We start from the raw sequence: 19405 nt of genomic DNA on the forward strand, positions 1-19405 counted from the left end.
TTTTTAAAACTTTGCTTGAATATATATTAATATGTTTTGATTGCCTTTCACCTCGGTTCTTTTTCTTCAGCCCAATCTACATGAGAAAATTTGCCAGTAAAGTTTTACTAGCAAAATCCTTTTAGTGTGGATATCTCTGACTTTAACAAAAAAAAGTACTGGTTCTCCAAGGGTAATAAGCCATTCCAGTGAAAGTGCTTTTATGTCAATATATCTGTATCTAAATTAGGGTTTTTGCCAACCTAGATATGTCACAAAAAATCACTTCTCTAATCGCTACTGCTATGCTGGCAAACATTCCTAGCACAGACCTTGCCATGGTACTTTTAAAGTATTTTTTTAAATTTTAAACTACTTTTTCAAAGAGCATAGAAATAATAAGCATGTACAGTTTAACAACAGCCCCTTTTGCAAAAACAGACCATGCTACTCCATTCCACTCCTACATACATACACAGCAGCTTCCTCCTGATTGTGTACCCCCTCTTGCTTGTAATTATTTCTGTGTCCTATAAAGTACAATTTCAGTGTTTGTTCTTAATTTTATAAAACCCTAATCTGAGCCAGTTTTTACCATGCTGACATAACCGGTCCTGGAAAACTAGGACATAGGAAGTTTTCCATGCTCTAAGGATCAGTTGCCTTTGCGGGCCACTTTTGAAATAATTTGTAGGATTATTCATGTGTTATCATTACTTTATGCCATAAAATAATTTCTGAATCAGATAGGAATATAAAATTCTACCCAAAATGTCTAATATTTGGACACAGGCAAAGAATATGTCAAATAACTACTGATTCCTACACTATCAACACTATTGCCTGATATGCTACAGTTGAACAGTAAATCTATTGCCTGACTTGGTAAATTATTTTTTTATTACAAATTAAATTATATTATTAAACAATCACTTACCATGAAAGCATTTGCATATTTTTGGCACAATCCAAAACATTTTTTTCTTAATCAAAGAACACAGCATACCCATCTCTCTCAAAACACTGGAGTTACCAAATAGGACTAGTCCAAGTAACAACATGCATGATGTTGTGACTGAAAGAAGGAATCTCTATTGAAAATCAGATATCAGTGATGGAAGCAATATAACACGAGATAGGTAGGTAGGTCAGGGGCTCTTTGAGAAGTAAATATACAGATAATCTAAAATTACAGGAAACTTCAAGTTTTGATAGCTTCGCAAGATAAAAACATTCCATAAGCATGAAAAGTTAACTTGTACATGCTCCAGATTTGAAACTGCAAAGACCCTGACATTTTCCATTTCTCCCAGGGAAGAGACCTGCCCTCGATTTGTATTTTAGCGTCACTCCAGATGGATGAGTAATAGAATAATCCTGATACAGCATGATTCAATTTATGTGCTGTAGCCCTTCACTACCATTTGTAGCACTTCTACAGGTACCAAAGTGGGGACTGATTTAGTACATCTCTAAAAAAAAAAAAAAAAAATGTTGTGAAAGATCAAATTCATTATGCTATAATTCTATTCTGAGCATAGTGATTATGAAAGCTGCTAGATTTATGTCAGAGACTAATGTCCTCTCTGCACAGAACAGGTACAAAAGCAGTACAGTTTGCTCAGATTGCCCCTGATAGCACTTCAGGGACAAATTGTGAAAGCAAATTTTCTCCCTGGTGCCCATTAAGTCTGTAGTTTCTTTTGCTGAGACTGCCAAAGCGGGTGTCATTCGGATGATGGTTTTTATCATGTACACACCTGTCCAGCAGAAACTGTGCTGAGGCTACCAACTCATTTCAGATAAACTACTGCAGTCATCAGATGATAATGACTTTCAGTCACTACCGACCTTGGCCACAGTTAAGTAGTGACCTAGAAGAAAGTGAAAGGCTTCTTGCTTCGTTACCAATTCCTTGAGCTGTCCAGGCCTGCTCTATGTCCATTATCTCATGAAAAAGATATTACTTTATAAAGTAATAATTGGACTTGCTCACATGAAGTTTAAAAATCAACTTATTCTTCTCAAATAGGACTGAATTCTAAAAGAGGGTTGTTGTCACTCTTTATTATTACTATGAAGGAGGGATTTATACCTATGCCTCTCTTACTGCAAATGGAAAATTATATTTTGGGGCATGTACTACTGTTCTGAGTCTGTGTCCATTCATCTCAATGACAGCAGCAAGCTCTGACCTTAGGTCAAAGAAAGGTAGAGATGACAAATGGATAACACTAGTACATGGTTAAGTCAAAACGAAGCTTTCCAGTGGTAAACAGCTGTTCTTAAAGGGACATGGTCTGCCTCCTAATTTTCAAACCTTTCAGAAAGGGAGTAGGAGCAGTGCTTAATCCAAAAATTATACCTATAGAAAAATCTACACAGACTAACCCAGCAGCGTACTGGCTTTCCTGGGGAAGGCTAGAACACTTGTACTACACATAATTTCCCCATTGAAGCAGGTTGTTTTCTCCTTGTTTGCAGCCAGGATAGTCTAGTTTCAAAGGATCCTGATGTCCCAAAGCAGTAGGGGCCAGGTTGTGGCTAGTCCTCATGCAAGTCTATAAGGTGAGGAAGAACATAAGAAATTGTCATTTCCCAAAATCCCAGAACAGGGGCCAGCCACAGTTACAGTCATTGTGCTGTCCTGAGTGCAAGGACACATGGTGCTGGTCAACCTGTCATGGCAGAGAAAGTGAAGAGCATCCCCTCTACTCCTTTTTTGCACTGGTTACCACTACCCTTAACCACCACAAAAAAAAAGAATTATGAACCACAGCTAAGGGGCTTGTGCTAACTCACATCCCCTATAATAATTGGATAATACTATCCAGCCCTGTCTAGAATTCAGGATTCTTGAAAACTGAAATATCCCATCTGCTTACAAGGATGCACAGGCTGAGGTGGGGAAGCCAGGTGGGAATTTGCCTACTGGTGATTCAGAAATAGTCGGCAGGTCTGGTTTTGTTGTCAGCCCTGCTGCTGCCTCTTGAGAACTTTTTGTTACTTCAAAGTATATTATTTAGAAAAAGATTGTGTTCTCCTGCTATCTATGTAGGAGAAGATACGTGTGAGTCGTGCAGATATACAACAAATCTTCTAGGGCCTGAATTGGGTGTTATGCTCTTAAATGTGGTTTTGTTCATTGTATGTACTGAAAGTATAGAGGCCACATCAAATTAAGGCCTGCCTAGCTCCCCCTAAAATCCAACTTGTCTGTAATTTCTTTTGAAAGTAGAGTTTTTTAAGCGAGTGAAAAAACTGTTTTATGTTTGTTGTTTTGCTCTCTAAGCACTGTTGCAGGGTGCTTTATTAACCATACTTATTTATTAACAGTATGATTTTCTTCCTGTTACTCTTTCTTCTCTTCTTTGTGACTGTACAAATGTTCACATCCTGGATTAGTACTGATTGTTGGCAGAAGTATGCCTGGCACAGAGAGGGAGAAACCTGAATGTATTTATCTGGGGCAGTTAGAAGCATTATTTCAACAAATGCAAAAAGTGTATTATTGTACAATCAGCAGAAACTTTCCAACTATCTAATCAATCCCACACCAGACACACGGACATAACAAATACATTAGAACTATTCAAGCCCTCAGTTAAGATGGACTTCAATGTATTCTTGGAGGCAATATAGCTGAAATTCATCAGTACAAGCCAAACTGTCAAAGACCAATCTTTTGCTATTTACCATGGCATCTTGTTTTGACCAAACTCAGCTAACTGTAATTCCCAGTTAATACTGATACTTTTTTCATAATTAACTTACATTCTAATCCTCACAAAATCTCCATTGGGCACGTTAGCCAATATTAGCCTCCATTAGCAGGTTTAGACGGATGGGGAAAGTGCGTCGGAGCGTTACGTGACTTAAAAGTCCCAGATGGAATTTCTGGTGGTTGTGTTTAGAAAAAGTCCCCAGTCCTGTATCTAGACCATGCACCACAACTCTGTGTTAAATGTGTTTATTTCTTCCATCCCCTCTCCATCAGGATGGCCCTGCCACCCCTGTTTAAAATGCACTGCTCCAGAACCTCTAGCCCTATAGTGGAGAAATCAGGCAGCTTTTCAGGCCACACATTTTGAAATGAATGTATGAGGAATGTATAAGGAACTTGGTATGTACATTTTTGAAAAGCCATTTTTACCTTTGTTTTGCACTGTATGGTTGTGGGTCAAAAGACCACGGGCCAGCTCCAGTTTCTTTCAGGTGCCCAGTTTTCTGAAGTAAAATGTCCAAAGAACCCACTCGGCCATCTATACATCCCCAACAATACTCAGTTTATTACTCCAGGTTATTGCACACAGAATTACTATAGAACACAATATCATTTTAGCCAGGGTTATGTCAATCTAAGTTCTAGAAAATGACAGCATTTTAATCATTTACTACTAAATTCTGTTTTGTTTTCTTCCTCATTCCCATAGGACAAAACTTTGTTCCATCCAGTAAGCAACAGCTGCATAGATTGCAACCCAGCTGAGAAGAAGATTTTCATGAACAGATGTGATCCTTTATCTGAAACTCAGCAGTGGATTTTTGAACATATTAATATGACTGTTTTAGAAAAATTTAACAGCAAGGGCAGTTCCTAGGGAAAAAAAAAACCAGACGATTACATTCAGATTGCAAACTACATTTTGGCCAGCATCTGGGTCGAAGGAGTCAGGAATTAAATTTCCTAGATCCAGGAAGTCTGTTCTGAGGATTAAGAAAATGCCACGGCAAAGGCCAATGGGCTGTCATTATGGATGTACAGTATCTGAAGAACTTGGCTGAGAGCCTCACCAGATGCTGCTGAGAACTTCAGGCTGACAATTCCCTTGCTGGTCAAGGGAAAACTTTATTTAAATAAATGTTTCAAAACCTTCTAAGTTAATAAAGTGAAACAAAAATCTAGAGTTTCTCAGGTCAAACCCTGCTGTAATGAGTAGCTATGAATGGATGCTATTATTTGGGGTGGGTATATAGTGTGCATGACTGCTACGGGAACCTGCAGAAATCACAGGTTTAGAACTAACCAAGCTGGTGGAATGTTAACAGTGTCCCAGCACTCCTGTCACTCTCTGAATAAAGGTTGGGTTACGCAGGTTTAACCCTTAGAATTGCTGCAGATCATTTTAAACTACACCCCATTACATTCCTTTCATTACCGAAATGAAAATGGTAGAAATCTTAGGGGTTAGAATTACGTTATAATGAAGCATGAAATAGACTGTAAGATGTCTACATCCCATTTCACTCCTGCATTTGGAAAAAAAAAAAAAACCTGATCAAGCAACTAAATCAAATTTCCATACATAATGGGATCTACCTAACATTCATCTGCTGTGACTCAAACATGAGTAAGTTAAGAATCAAAAGGTCAAATCTACCAAATCCTTACTAATCATGCAGTAGTGGATATATCACCAATAATAGCAGCACAATGCAAGGTTTGTAGAAAGCATACTTTTCCGGTATCTTTAATAAAGTTCCATTTAAATAAAATTAAGATATTCACAGAAGCATTGAGAATAACAAACTAATTGTTTACTATATGCCAGGATAGGCATATAGCATTGGTACACTGCCATCAGCTACAAAAATTGTTGGCTCCCTGCAGCACATTTTATAGGATCTGCAGGGATAATCAGAGATTTCTAGGAGGTGGAGGTAAGGGGAAGGGTTTCTGCAAAACTAGTTAGATGTTTTGCAAATAACTTGATGACATCCATAGTGGAAATTGCACGAATTTGCCACTGTTTTGAGCTAACAGCTTTGTATATTGCTGGGTTGTGGGGCAAACAAAGTGAGAAAAGCAAAAGCTCAAAAAAAAGTATTCTGACTATCTAACGTAGCTCTAATTTCCTTATGTTGGTATCCATTATGGAAAATAGTGTCCTCCAAATCTTTTATATCTTTAATATGGTGGGGAGGAGGAGAATTGGGTGGGTTAATACAGCTCGGAGAGACCTGTTTTTCTTCCTCAGTAAAAAGTGATGTGTACTAATGTGTAACACACAGTGATAGGATTTAGGGACTGCTAAAATTAGTAGCACATTTAAGTGGCCTGGTCTTACTTGAATCCTGAACTGACAGATGAATGTACTGTGAATGCAGACATTACATCTTACAAGAGATGGCCATAATAACACTTTTCACTTTCAAAAATATCATGTATAACTTGATCTGTAAATTCTGATTGTTAGTAATGTGGGTGGCTAACCAAACTGTTCATGTTTAAACTACCCTTCCTGAGAGTCTAGATTGATTTTCAGCTGTGTGCATGAAGAGCAGTGGTTGCAGCTGGAGGATGAGTATGATATCCATGCTTGTGTGAAGTTTTATGGCAACAACTTCCAAATTGTAGGTTGTAGGGACTTTTTAGGAGGAGCACAAGAGATCTTAGAGCATTTAGGATGCATGTTCTAGAAAATTAGTTGTGTGCAATTCATCTGTATGTTGAACCCTTGCTTCAACTGAGGAAAGATACGTATCAAATGTTCAAGGAGCAATTTGCCTGTAGGCTAGACATTACGGCATTGTTTAGATTTAAACTTGAAGACACTGCACTGCACAATGGAAGAAAATTGATTTAACCTCAGGCTGTCTCATGCCTCAGTCCAGCAGAAGTTGATGAAGTTGTCACCAGAAAGAGGTTGAGATTTTTATTAGCTACTAGTACATAGACTGGGCATTACAGGCTGTGCATCCTCTCAGCTGCAAGACTCCTGGCACAATTTATTTGCAGCTCAAGCATTAACAAAAAAAGGTTTGAAAACTGAAGAAAAATAGATGCCTAGAATGTAGAAGTGAAAATGAAAACTCCAAATTGCCCATTTGGACTTGCCCAAGATCGTAAAAGTACTGGAAGCAGTACCCTATATCTTAGATATAAGAGCTATGGGAGACGTACCTAGCCAGGCTAAGCAATTTACATAATACAAAACTTCGGTGGGGTCATATCATTCAGTGTCTGAATGCAGCCCGATCAGTGAATTTTGAAAATATTTACTAGAAACTAAACTGCAGTTGTGGCAAAGACATTCTGCGTCTCTTACAGCCCTAGGTGCGTACCGCTATACAAAAATTTACACTGCCACAGGGAACCTTCCTGTTACTTGCAGTTAGTCAAGGCACTTGAGATCTACAGCCTTTCTAAGCTCCATCACTTGCCATGGAACAATATTCCACGTTAATAAGATTCAGATCTTTGAACAGAACGTCAGTGTGCTCCAATAAATGCTTTTTTTTTTCATTTTCTAGAAAAAAATTGTGTACCTTGGCAGAAAATTTATAAGGAACCCTGTTATATGTCTTGTGTAATGAAAAAGACACCCTGAATGAATATAACATGTTTATTAAGGCAAGGGCCCACTTTAAGGAAATCTTACTGAGCACTAACAGTGTTTTATTTTTTGATGACTGAAATTTTGAATTTTTAGCACAATCAGTCCTATACAGTGAAAAGAACATTACCTGGTAGGATCCATGACTCTTCAAACAATAGAGAATCACCAAAACATTTTGGCTTCATCACTATCTCTTGGAAAAAAATGAAAGGGAGAAAAGTTGTACCACATCTGCACACATAACCAAAAAGTGTGGCATGCAAGCCAAGGGGACAAAGGCACTCCAAATTGTGTCTTATAACAGTTGGAGCAGAAGTTTAACATGAGATATACTGGCAAAAAAGAGAGTACCTTTAAAAAGAACTTAATACAAATAGACATCTATAACTGTGAGGCGAATCCTGTCTTCCACTGATTTCAGTAGGGTTTTATAAATCGAGGAGGCAGGTGGGTGATTTTGCAAGCCAATCACTTACTTGCTGCCATTTTTGTGTTATTTTGCGGTGAGCTCCCCTCTCTCCCCTGCACACACACATACACAGTGTTGATTGGCTAAAGGGCCCTGGCGGTAGCCCTGGCCCTCATTACTGATTGGCTGAAGGTTGTTCTTCAGGCAGCCCCATCCATCACCACTGATTGCCCAAAAGGATTGGCATTCATGCAGTTTTGCCCCTTGTTGCTGATTGGTGCAGAGGGGTGGGGCCTCATGATGGGCAGCCCTTTTGGCCAATCAGTAGTGGAAGGAGGAGAGGGCAACCAACATCTCAGCTCCCTCTCTGTTTCCTGGGGAGCCATGGTAGTTCAGGAGCCAGCATCTTATTTTCAGTAAGCCCCCCTCCTGCTGCCCAGCAATTCTGCCAAAAGTCACAAGGAATGCTATTTTTCATGGAAACCACCTCAAATTGCAAGTTTCCATGAAAAAAAATGCAATTTGAGTAGGTCCCTATTTATGACTGATTTTATGTTTAGAAATTCTGCAAGCCATCCCACAACTATATCCTCCAAACCCAATCCTATAAACATTTGCATAATGCTAGGAGTAGATTGCTGGGTACGTTCTGCTGCCTTAATTGAACCCAGGGACCCTGCCAGAATATTCAGCTGCAGCCTGTGGCTCTCTCAAATGAGACTCAGGCCCTTAGAAAGCTGCTATAGGACTATTCTTTTTGTTAATTACTGTTAAAAATGCTATAAAATATTGCTTTGTATCACTTCAAAAACACTATTTACAATTGGTTCTACGTGTATTCTGGGTCAGGTCTTCAGGAGGTATAAACTGATGTTTCATTGTTTTACACCACCTGATGATCTGGCCCTACACCCTTTGTGTTTTTCAACACATCTTCTTTTGAGTTTGCATTACATCTCCCTGGAAACAAAATTGTTATTTCATAAGGGCTTATTGCCACTTGTCATTAATTCTTCACTTTATAGACACTACAGTCTATCTGCAACATTGAAATTGACTGGTGCAGAAGTTAGAGCAGGGGAGATATGATCGTAGTTGAAGAAACTGAAACAAGCAACATGTGCTGGTAAAACTTTTAAATCACATTTGCTTTCATGAGTATATCCAAAGTATAGTGGAAAAAAAACAAAAGGCGTCAGCACGATTGTTTCTAAATAATATGATTTTCAAATGTGACCAAGAGCATCAGCAGCTGTTTAATCTGTCATCATGACTGACATGTCAGCAAAGGCATCTTGCTGCAGAAGTCCTTGCATTGTGACAAGATTTCATTATTTATTACTTGTGATCTGATTTCACAAATTCAGGTTGTTTTAAGTTTTTTAATAGCACACTATAATGTCATAGTATATGTCTAGCCTGAATAAATTAGTTTATACATTTATGATCTTTAAACATTAAATGATCTTTAAACATTAAAATGCTAAATCTTCAAAACTAGTCACAACTAGTGATATAAGCAATCGCTATGTGCTAGATATAAACTAGCCTAGTGAAATGACAGGTGTCTCCATCACATAAGTTCTATCACAATTGATATTAGTTTGCATCCTTGCTGACAGTCTCAGGAGATGACAATTAGCATTACCCTCTCAGCCTGTCCAGCAAGGAGTGGCTTGAAAGCACTTTAGCAGGGCAGTACTGAGAGGTTTGCAGTGTTACTGCAACCCGTATAGTACCATTTTTGTGAATAAAAGGCTTTAGTCTCTGCTGATGTCAATCCAGCATGTTTTTGTGAGTACACAAACTCTACATGGTATCTTCATTTCAAATTTTCTGTTAAGGTGGTTACAAGAACTACTTCAAAGCTTTGAACCTAACAGACTGACTTGAAGCTATTGTATTTGCTAGCTGGTACTAGACAAACAGTACTATTGCTTACAAACTAGGCTGGCTAAGACCAAGCTAAGACACCTAGCTAACCTTCCGATAAATGTTGTTTCTGTTGATACAAAGAGTACAAAGATCCCAAAATGTTATCCTTGTTTATTGTGAAGTCATTGTCTCTGAAAATGATCTTACAGCATAGTCAAATAAGGAGTTGCGTTAACTTTTAAGTAGAGGCTGATGGTGAAGATGTGGTTTAACATGAGAAATACCTTACATGTTTGGAGATACCAAAGGTTCACCGAACTTTTGTTTGCAAATAATAGTTCTCCCCTAGAAAACTCTGGATGAATCAGTAAACTATGTTAATGGATTAATCCTATACAGTGTTTTCTAGTTAAGGGTTTTATTCTGGAACTGAGCAGGATTTGGTACACCTATGGCTAGTTGCTGCCATTACTTATGACCATGTTTAATAACCAACATGGCTTTTTTTGTAACTCACAGATGAGTATTGTAATCCTACAATACTCTCCTGCTGGACTCTTAAAATTGTGTGACAGGATTTCTACATGCTGATGGGCTGGCAATCACTATCTGGGAGTGCTGTTTTAAGAAGCTGCCTTTTTAACCTGGCCATCTGAGGAAATGTTGGCGATAGCTGTCTAACTATCTTCAATATTTATGAAGTTCCAATCATCTTATTATTGTTTATTATCTAGTAATGTCGTAGGTGCTTCACTTCACAGATAAGAAAAGATGGTCCTTGCCCCAAAGTTCTTACAACCCAATTCAGACAACAATAGAATAAAGACAACAGGAAAGAGGTGGGGAAAGAAGCGATCAAAGCAATAAAACTAAGTAATGATGTTTATAGCATAGTAAAATAGGGTTTGGGTTTTTTAAAGTAATGTACAAAAATAGTTGTCTATGTTTATTTGCTCCTTGATGTAGAAGAGGATATATGAATCAGGAAAAAGTAATGGCCTTATGGACCAGGCCTGAAAGGAAAGCCTGTGTTTAGCAAGAGACATGGAAAAAGGCAATGGTTGGAGAAGCAGAGTTCAACAGGGTATGATGACTGGCATAATGAGTAGTGTAGAGAAGTGAAAGAAGATATTATGGGACACATTTAGATAAGTAATGCTAGTATATAAATGACATTTGCAAGAGAGATGGAAAACTTGGCTTTCATCAAGTTCAGCCTTATTCTTGATCTTTTTTTAAAGGATGAACTGATATGATTAAAGTAATCTTTGACACTTCAAGGCTGAGATTCCCAAACTTTAAAGAATCACAGGCAAAACAAAATTTTAGTATGTCTGCAGGTCAGCCCTGAACATCCTGATCTGATTGGCACAATAAATTATTAGGTATAATCTACCCAGGAGTCCCAAATGGTACCAGAATTAGAACAAACTCTCTGTTTTCTCTTGTAGCATGGGATCAGATGGGCTTATGATTCATTCAGTAAAATAGACAGGTTGGTAACCTAGAGGAATGAATGACAGTAGAGAGCTCAAATTAGGAAAATCAGGAATTGTGAGTTGGAACTGAGAAAGTTATGGGCTGGATGGTGAAGTTATCACTTGCCAGTTTAGTTAGAAAGGGGGAGGACCGTGGATCAAGTAAGCTTTGATATTTTCTGGATGTAAAAGAGCATGGAAGGGGACATTCAAAGATCAACCATAGGAAACTCAGCAGCCCTGGGCACCACCTTTGTGGGGTGGCACAAAACAGTAGAATAACATGGAGTGGGGCAGGGACCACCAGCCTCAGGTGCCAATTTTGGTAGGGGTGCCAGAATTGTGCCCCCACCCCCACAGTGCCCATACCCTAGCAGCAGAAGCAGCCCCATGACATTGCACTTCCAACAATAGCTATTTCACAGACCACGCTGCTGTTACAGACCCAACATCAGGGTTGGGCCGGTCCCGCCATTCTCAGAATGCTCTGCCCCCCTGGGACTAGGAGGATGTTCCACAGATTTTCCAGGAGCTGCTGGTCCAGATCACTACCAGTTAGCTCTTTGCACTTGCTGTCTGGAGCAAGAATATATAGTGGTATGTTTCTCTCCAGGCATCACTCACTGGATCCAGGACCAAACAGACTCTCTGTATCAAATTTACACTCTGATGAGGGTTTGTTTTTATCCCCTTTTCCCCTATTCTCTTTATTCTTTTTCCTGATTTTCCTTCCTTCAGATCTGTAGGATCTTGCCTATCAGGAATAATGATCTTTCTTTCCTCACTTTACAGCAGGGAAAAAGGATGTTTCTTCTCCATCAAACCCCTTTCCCGAGATAATAGTAACAGAAGCTACTTTGATCTCTGCTTGACTGGAGGAGCTTCAGCAGCTTGCCATCAGCCTTATGGACCCCCAGTCTCTCTGCCTGCAGCCTGTGCCCCAGACATACTGGAATTTATCCTGCTGCTACTTGTGCACGAGCCAGTAATTTATCAAACCAATGATGCTGGGAATTTGCATCCTTCCATCTCAGTCTCCTTACAGATCCTATCTCTGACAGAACCACATTTTCCAATGCAACAGGACAGATGTTGTTGTATCTTTGAGACTGGACAGTTTCCTAGGCTGGATTAACAGTATCTGATAGGCTGGATTCCATCTCCTGTCTCATCCTTAAATACTAGAAATGCATTCTAGAACTGGATCTGTAAATCCAGTCGAAAAGAATTGTGTAAAAATGGCAGTATCTTACTCAAATGATCTGCTTCTTTGTAAGTGTATTCACATCTGCTTCATTTGGTGAAAAAATAGGTGTGCATGAGTTTTGTACTTACTCCTGGTAACAGGGGACTGCCCATTGCCCCTGTTCCAAGGGCTAGGAGAGAATGGAAGAATACTTACCGGGGGTGAGCCCACCATACTTCGTCGATTCCCAGTGATGTCAGACGCTGAGAGGGGAATCCCAGCAACACAGAGGTCCTCTGCTGGAGCCAACGCTGATTGACCACCATCCCAGAAGAACCTGTTGAAGAGAAAGCCGGCTGTGAGTTGTTTACCAGAGGGGGAAAGAGAGAGAGGCACCTGGAGGAAGCTGCTGAAAGCCGGTACAGAGGATTAACAGAGACTAAGGAAATGCTGGCCGAGTGAGGCAGGGGTGGATGGACCATGATGAATTTATAACTGTGATGAGTCATCCAGGAAGACAAACCCAGAGAGGGGTGACAAGAGAAGGCTATCAGCAAGTGACCCAGATGCATAGTAAAAAGGACTGTGTTAGTGAAAACTGGGACAACTGGGAAAATGGGACTGGTATCAGAGGGAAGGGGCCAGACGACCACAGACACCCCGAGGTTCAGAGTTGACTGGGACCCAGTTCCCTGGCAGGACTGTTACAGGGGAACTGCAGGTCCTAGACAAGGACACTTTTATAAATGGGAGATCATCCCCTTGGGCTGGAGGAGGCGGGGAGAGAAACCAGATCACCCCGTCTGAAGGAATGGAGGGAGGGTGCGACTGCTGAAAGAGCAGGCAGGGCTAATGACCCTCACTCCTGAGGAAGAGAGACTCAGTTGACTAGCATCACACTAATTAGACACTGGCTGGGACAGGACAGGGTGTAGGAAGGTGGAGCCTGCGGCAGAAACCAGAGCAGCAATATCTTACCACTATCCCAGCAGCTGCCAATCTCCTTTCACATGTTATCGGTCTCCTAAAAAAGCGTGGTGGGCAAATAAGGAAGACAGTGATAAGAATAGCAGGCACCGAGGAGGCACCCACTTACACTCCTGTTAATACTGCAGTACCCACACAGCTACAGGAGAGTGAGCTGGATGCTTTTCCACACTCTGCATAATAAAAGAATTATACTGTACTAAGGTAAACCTATCACAAGCCAATGAAGAGTTAGAAGTGTAACTGAAAGGTGTTTGACATCCAGAAGTTTTACTAGTTGTAAAGAAGTAGCCCATCAATGTGTGTGTGTCACAGGTCCCCTTCTGTGACCCATAGAGAATATGAGGCTGATACAACCCCAGGCAGAAAAAACCATGTTTAAAATGGATAAGCTCTTGCTTTTAGCTTTAGAGGACCTCCTCTGTTCCTAGAGTGTCAGCCAAAACAGTAGCTGTCACCGATGCACAAGAAGCAAAGAACTCATCTTGGCTCTTGGAGCTCAAGATAAGTTTGGAGACTGGGAGTTAGAACAAGAGCTTTGTTAATGACAAACTTTGAATATTTTATATGAAAATAACAGGATTACAAGCAACATGGAACCTTGCAATATTATTTCTACAAAATCACTTCTGTGCACCTAATCTACCCGAGTAGAAGCTTGGTCCTACCCTTCCATTTAAGGAATTCCTGGGAGGTCTAAGAATAAATGCAAAATCCCCATATCTGAGTTGCTAAAAGGACTGATGTCTGAGGGGACATCCCTCACGTAGAAGAAGCAGGTCTCACAGATGAACTCCAATTTTCGGCCTCCGCATCCTTGGCTTCCTGCCTTGTGTACAATGTAGACCTCCACGCCACAGCCAGAGATATCTAGTTAAGGGACAGTGTTTGCATCTGAGCCCAGCCAATTATATCTTCATAACCAAAAAGTTGACACAGTTTAACCAAGGCTCCAGTGGCTGTTCCTTCCCTTTTCATGTCTAAGAAAATGTTGACTATCCATCTTCTTCCTGTGGTGCAAAGCTGTATACCTCAACCCTCTCAAAGTTTCTATAAATCCCTTTCTTGATTTCCTTAAGCAGTTCAACTTTGGACTAACTTTCAGTTCCCTGTGGGTATATGCATCATCTGTTGAAGCTCTGTGCTCCACTGCTTTCTGGATAATGTGGTAATCCATACACCCATCTCTGATTTTTTAAAGCAATCAAATGCAAACTCCTCCCTGTGACTGCCATATACCTGGTACCCAAATGGCAATTCTATCCAAACTTAAAGCTCTTTAAATGTCTGGGACACTTTCTTACAATCAAAATAGCTTCCTTGACATTGATCTCCTCTTCCATGAACATTAGTAAGGATACTTTTCTTCTGTTCTTTCAGGGTTGTCCATCATATTACTCCTGAGTGTACCTCCAGTGTTCACTCACCATTTCACAACATCCTGGAGAAATATGCCCTGATATACAAGTAACAGAGTGAAATTTAAAGAGCCAATGACCATGCCTGGAGAAAAATTTACTAATCCTACTCCCTTCAACTTGTAGGCAGTGTTAGCCAGTGGTGTTCTAACCTGATGGATAGCCAGTCAAGACTAATTAGCAGGTAAGAGAAAGTTGTCTAATTTCCAAAGTGTTGAGAGTATAATGAACTTTGTTTACCATAATTTGTTTAACATAGCTTTCTGAAATAATGGGAAAATACTATTTTTCGTATATGTGTATTTAAGGTATTAGACAATGAACTATAAATAATAATATATATTATAATAATTGAAAACATACACGTCTGTGCTGACTAGTCTAAGATAGTTGGCTTAGATGTTAATTAATAACAACTGTAGATGCTCTGATCAGCTTATTGATGTATTAAAATAACATTTTAGTGAAAAGCTTATGAAGTTTACAGGGAGCACATGTCTGTAAGTTACTGGACTGTACTAGACTGTACTGAAGGTCCTAAAATATGGAATAAACATTGTACACATGTCTGTTTTATATTAAATTGTATTAAGTTATGGGATCAAAGAAAAATATTAAGTACAGTTTCCAAAAATTACCATGAGTTGAATTAATAAATACCTCTCAGAAATCACAGCTGTCTGCTGTTCTGCTCTGCATGCTGAGACTGCATAGGCTTATGATCATCCATAGGAACAGATCAGAATAACACACAAGCCTCTACAGTTAAGCTGAAAGAGAATCTCTTTTAGGTACATAGATATTAGAGGAAATATCCTGTGTGACTCAACTTCTAGAGTGAGACATGAACATGTACTCTTGTATATCTTCCCTTTTTTCCAGCAGAGTGCAGTTGTACACATAGACTAACCTGAATATTATAAAATTTAAAAAAGGGCAGAAAAGGACACATAGGGCCTGCTTCTGATTGAACATGGTGTATATTGGGAAATTTCTACTGACATCATGGGGTTACACCTGCAGAGTTCAGCGAGACTTGAAAACAGGGTTCATTGTGAAATTTAGGCCATACCATAGTCAGGACAGAGCTTCCACTGAAGTCAGTGGAGCCAGAACTTCACCAAGTGTTATTATTTCTGCTTCCCTTTAGTCCATTCAGTAGGTTGGGACATATTTATTAACTTCCAACGCCAATGAAGATGAATAAAAGCAGGAACTGCCCTTCCCTCCCCAAGGTAGGTCCAACTTATATTTATTCTCTATAAAATAGAAAATGTATCCTTCATATACATTTGAAGGATATGCCCTTTCATATACTGAAAGGTCATGAACAGAGACAGCAGGAGTCAATCATCTTGTCAAGGGTTTTTTTTTTGCCTCCTTCTCTCTCCTTATGCATATTTTAGAATTTATCTTTTAAGAATACAAAAGTGATTGTTTTAAAATTTACAATGTAGAAGTCTATAACAGTGGGCTAAATTCAGCCCTGAGATCCACTGACTTCAGTGGAGTTGCACCAGAGATTAATTTGGTGCAGCCTGTTTTGGTCAGCATTTGTTTATTGCAGCACTTTCCTGAAGCTTTAATTAAGCTGATATTGGTTTTCAAGACTTCTAAAAATAATAGATGACAAGAAAGACTATAAACTTCCTTTAAAATAACTGACTGCTCCTCTTCTGACTAGCACAAAAACTGCCTGTAATCAAAACTGCACTAAAAATATCAGCAACTGAGAGAAAAAAAACCCTATTATCTCAACTGCAATTTTTAGGCAATCCAATAACTAAATTATCTGGGACTAATCCTTTATAGACAGTTCGATTGTGTCGCCCTTGATAAATATCCCTCAGTGACTGCCTTAAAATAAAGCACAAAGATTTCCTCAATAACAAGACAGCTGCAAAAATTAACATACGGTCCCAAAGGAGACTGGATTTAGGATCATAGTAGCTACCCTTGGTTAAAGAAAGACTAGGAACAAACATAAGTTATTAGTAAAAGAATAATCAAGCATTTTGTATAATGTAAGAACCATTAGCCATTGGCTTTAAGATAAATACCATAGCTTGAAGTTGAACATAATAAGATAACTTAAGACTCTTGTTTGGGATTTGTAGTCTGGGCAAAGCATCTGTATGAAATGCTACCTTATAGTTAATCATCTTAATATTACCTTGTAAGCCTTCTAGGAAACAGGCTTTGAAAAACTTTTGCAGGTAAGAGCATGTCTGGCTGAGTGTTGCAGCTTGCATTGGGATTGGGCGTTTCTCAAGATGGCGGCATGCCTTTCCTCCCCCCCATGCTCCCACACCTGAGGAAAAAGAAAGCAGTCAGCCCCTTTTTGTACAAGGCCATAGGTGACAAGCAACTGTGCAATAATAAACAGCGTGAGATCCCAAGAGGCTCTTTAGGTACCTCCAGCTTAGTTGTCATATGGTGCATCTACACATAGCCCTATGCTGCCTTAGCGATGCGCCACGCTACTGTACAGCATGCTACAGTGATGTAGCTATCATGTGGGTCTACACATGATTGGCAGCTATGTTGCTATAGCAGCTCACTCCCTGTTTTAGTGTGCCACTACAGCAATATAGCAGTGAAATCTAACTGTGGACCATGTACATGGCGCAGTACAGGCAATTACTGTGCCATGCTTTTGTACTTCCAAAAGGAAATACTAAAGCATGGTGCTGTAGCAATGTCACCATAGGGCAATGTGTAGATGCACCCATACTGCCTATAAAGCAGTACCTGAAAGTACTATAAAGGAAGTACCTGATCCAGGAGGAACTTTCAAAGAAACAGAGTTAGGCACCAGTAAGGTTCAGGGCCACAAGCAGGGGCCTCCCAAAGGTAATTCCCAGGGGGAACTGCTTAGAGCTGGCCAGTAAGAAACAATGAGCGCAGAGCTGTGACTGAAGTCCTACCCCATTCTGAAGCTTAGCTGCCTGAATGACATGAACAAAAGAACCACTTTCATCTACTTGAATGTAGAGCCTGGAGTCCTTTTACCAAATCACCCCTCACAAAGGAAGGCAGTTCCAACCCAATTCTTCCACTTCCCAGGAGAGTATCCTCACCCCCAAATTATAAAATAGTCTAAGTGAGGGCACCCTTTACCCATCTGCTGAAAAAGATGAGTCGCTATGCAACCAAAAATGCAAAGATAATGGGTCCAGCAGTAAAACAAACAAGTTAGAGCTTGACTCTATAGTCCTGTGGTTAGGGTATTTGGGAAGGGAAAACCTGGGTTCTGGTCTCTTGTCACAGAATTATTTCTGATTTTTATTTAATGACAATCTAAGTTGTCTTGACAATGTAAGATTGTCATACACCAGGAATCTTGGGAGAAGTGTCCAGCAGCCAGCTCAAATGGATCAAACTAGAATCCCTTAGCCCAAAACAGGGCTGTCCAAATTTGCTGCAGCCAGGAGCCAAACACTGCATGAGCAATATACTGCAGGGTAAATCCTGGCTCTCCACCCTGCTCCCCTCCACTAGCTACACTTCCAGTACACAGCCCCACACTTTGTGGGTTGTACTGGCACTGTGTGGCCTCTATCCCCCTCCCCACTGCACAGGCAGTGCCAGAAGCATGCAGCCCCTTATGTGGCCTTCCCTACTGCACAGCAGTGGAAGAAGCAGCTGCAGGGACCTGCATGCCATACATTAATCACTTGTGGCCTGCATGCAGTCTGGAGTCCACCAGTTGGACAGTCCTGGTCTAAAAGACAAGCAGTAGCCCCTGGATCAATAAGAAATTCCTCCTTTGGTTGGAAATACCAGGAATTTGTTGACTTTCCAAGCACACATCAAAGTCAGGCATAAAATATATGATGTCAATGTGGTTACATTTGGTTGATCTCTAGTTAGTTATTTTCTAGTATGGTGTGAGAAGGAACTGCTGATTTAGACTTTTAGCTGCTTAACTAAATCCTTGTGCGACTCCCAGTATTGTAGTATCCATTTAAAAATAGCAATGACCTGTAGGAATTAGGCTGTGCATAAGTGGATACACACTTTGAAGGAATGCCAAAGCAAAGAGATGAGCTTTGCATTTCATTCTGGCAGGAGGCCAGTAGCTGCTCAAGGATACAAGGAAGCAGCCTCCAAATGACGGACAACACAGGAGCGGCCACAGAGAAAGCATGACCAACAAGGACTAAACCAGGGTAATAGAATCAACACACTAGTACTTTATGGCCGTCAGCAAAGAATATACAAGAAGGTGAAGTCTAGGAACTAAATTTAAAGAATAATTACAAGGCACAGTTATCCTGGTCTCCTCTTCTGTCTTCCTGAGGCTGAGTTAGGAGAAAGTGTCCACTATAAAGGTATATCTTCACAGCAGAATCTTACCCAGAACTAGGGACTACGGCACCCAGGTTGCAGAGCTACATGTTAACTCATGCTCATAGCCACATCTATAATGCTCAGGCTCATAGCCACCACAGTAATTCAAGTTAGGTGCTGAGGTTTCTGGAGGAGTATCCCAGGAATCTTTATTTCTAACCTGCTATAGGAATTGTTTTGTCAGGTATTTGTCTTCTCATCTGTCCTTCCTGAGCTCCTGTGTAGAAGTCTTAGTCAAGCAACACAGAAATCTCAAGCACTTGCAACTTTGCAAGTGCCTTGCATCTGTCTATTACAATGAGCGCCAATGCATAGATCCAAGACAGGGAAATTACTTGTTTCTCGCTTTGGCTGCATTGTCATTGCAACTGGATGCAGAT

At 40.1% G+C, this 19405-nt stretch overlaps 1 protein-coding gene across 1 annotated transcript in view; it reads left to right on the forward strand.

The window, feature by feature from the left end:
• GALNTL6 (polypeptide N-acetylgalactosaminyltransferase-like 6) overlaps positions 1–11620 on the forward strand; it is a 934188-nt gene extending 922568 nt beyond the window's left edge. Inside the window, exon 12 of the mRNA XM_019534615.1 lies at positions 4413–11620. Coding sequence (XP_019390160.1) covers positions 4413–4580 — 168 coding nt within the window. The 3' untranslated portion in view covers positions 4581–11620. The remainder of the gene's footprint in view (positions 1–4412) is intronic.
• The last annotated feature ends 7785 nt before the right edge of the window (positions 11621–19405 follow it).

This window comes from Crocodylus porosus, unplaced genomic scaffold (genome assembly GCF_001723895.1).
Source record: "Crocodylus porosus isolate Cpor-Errol unplaced genomic scaffold, CroPor_comp1, whole genome shotgun sequence".
In the NCBI taxonomy this organism is placed as follows: Eukaryota; Metazoa; Chordata; order Crocodylia; family Crocodylidae; genus Crocodylus; species Crocodylus porosus.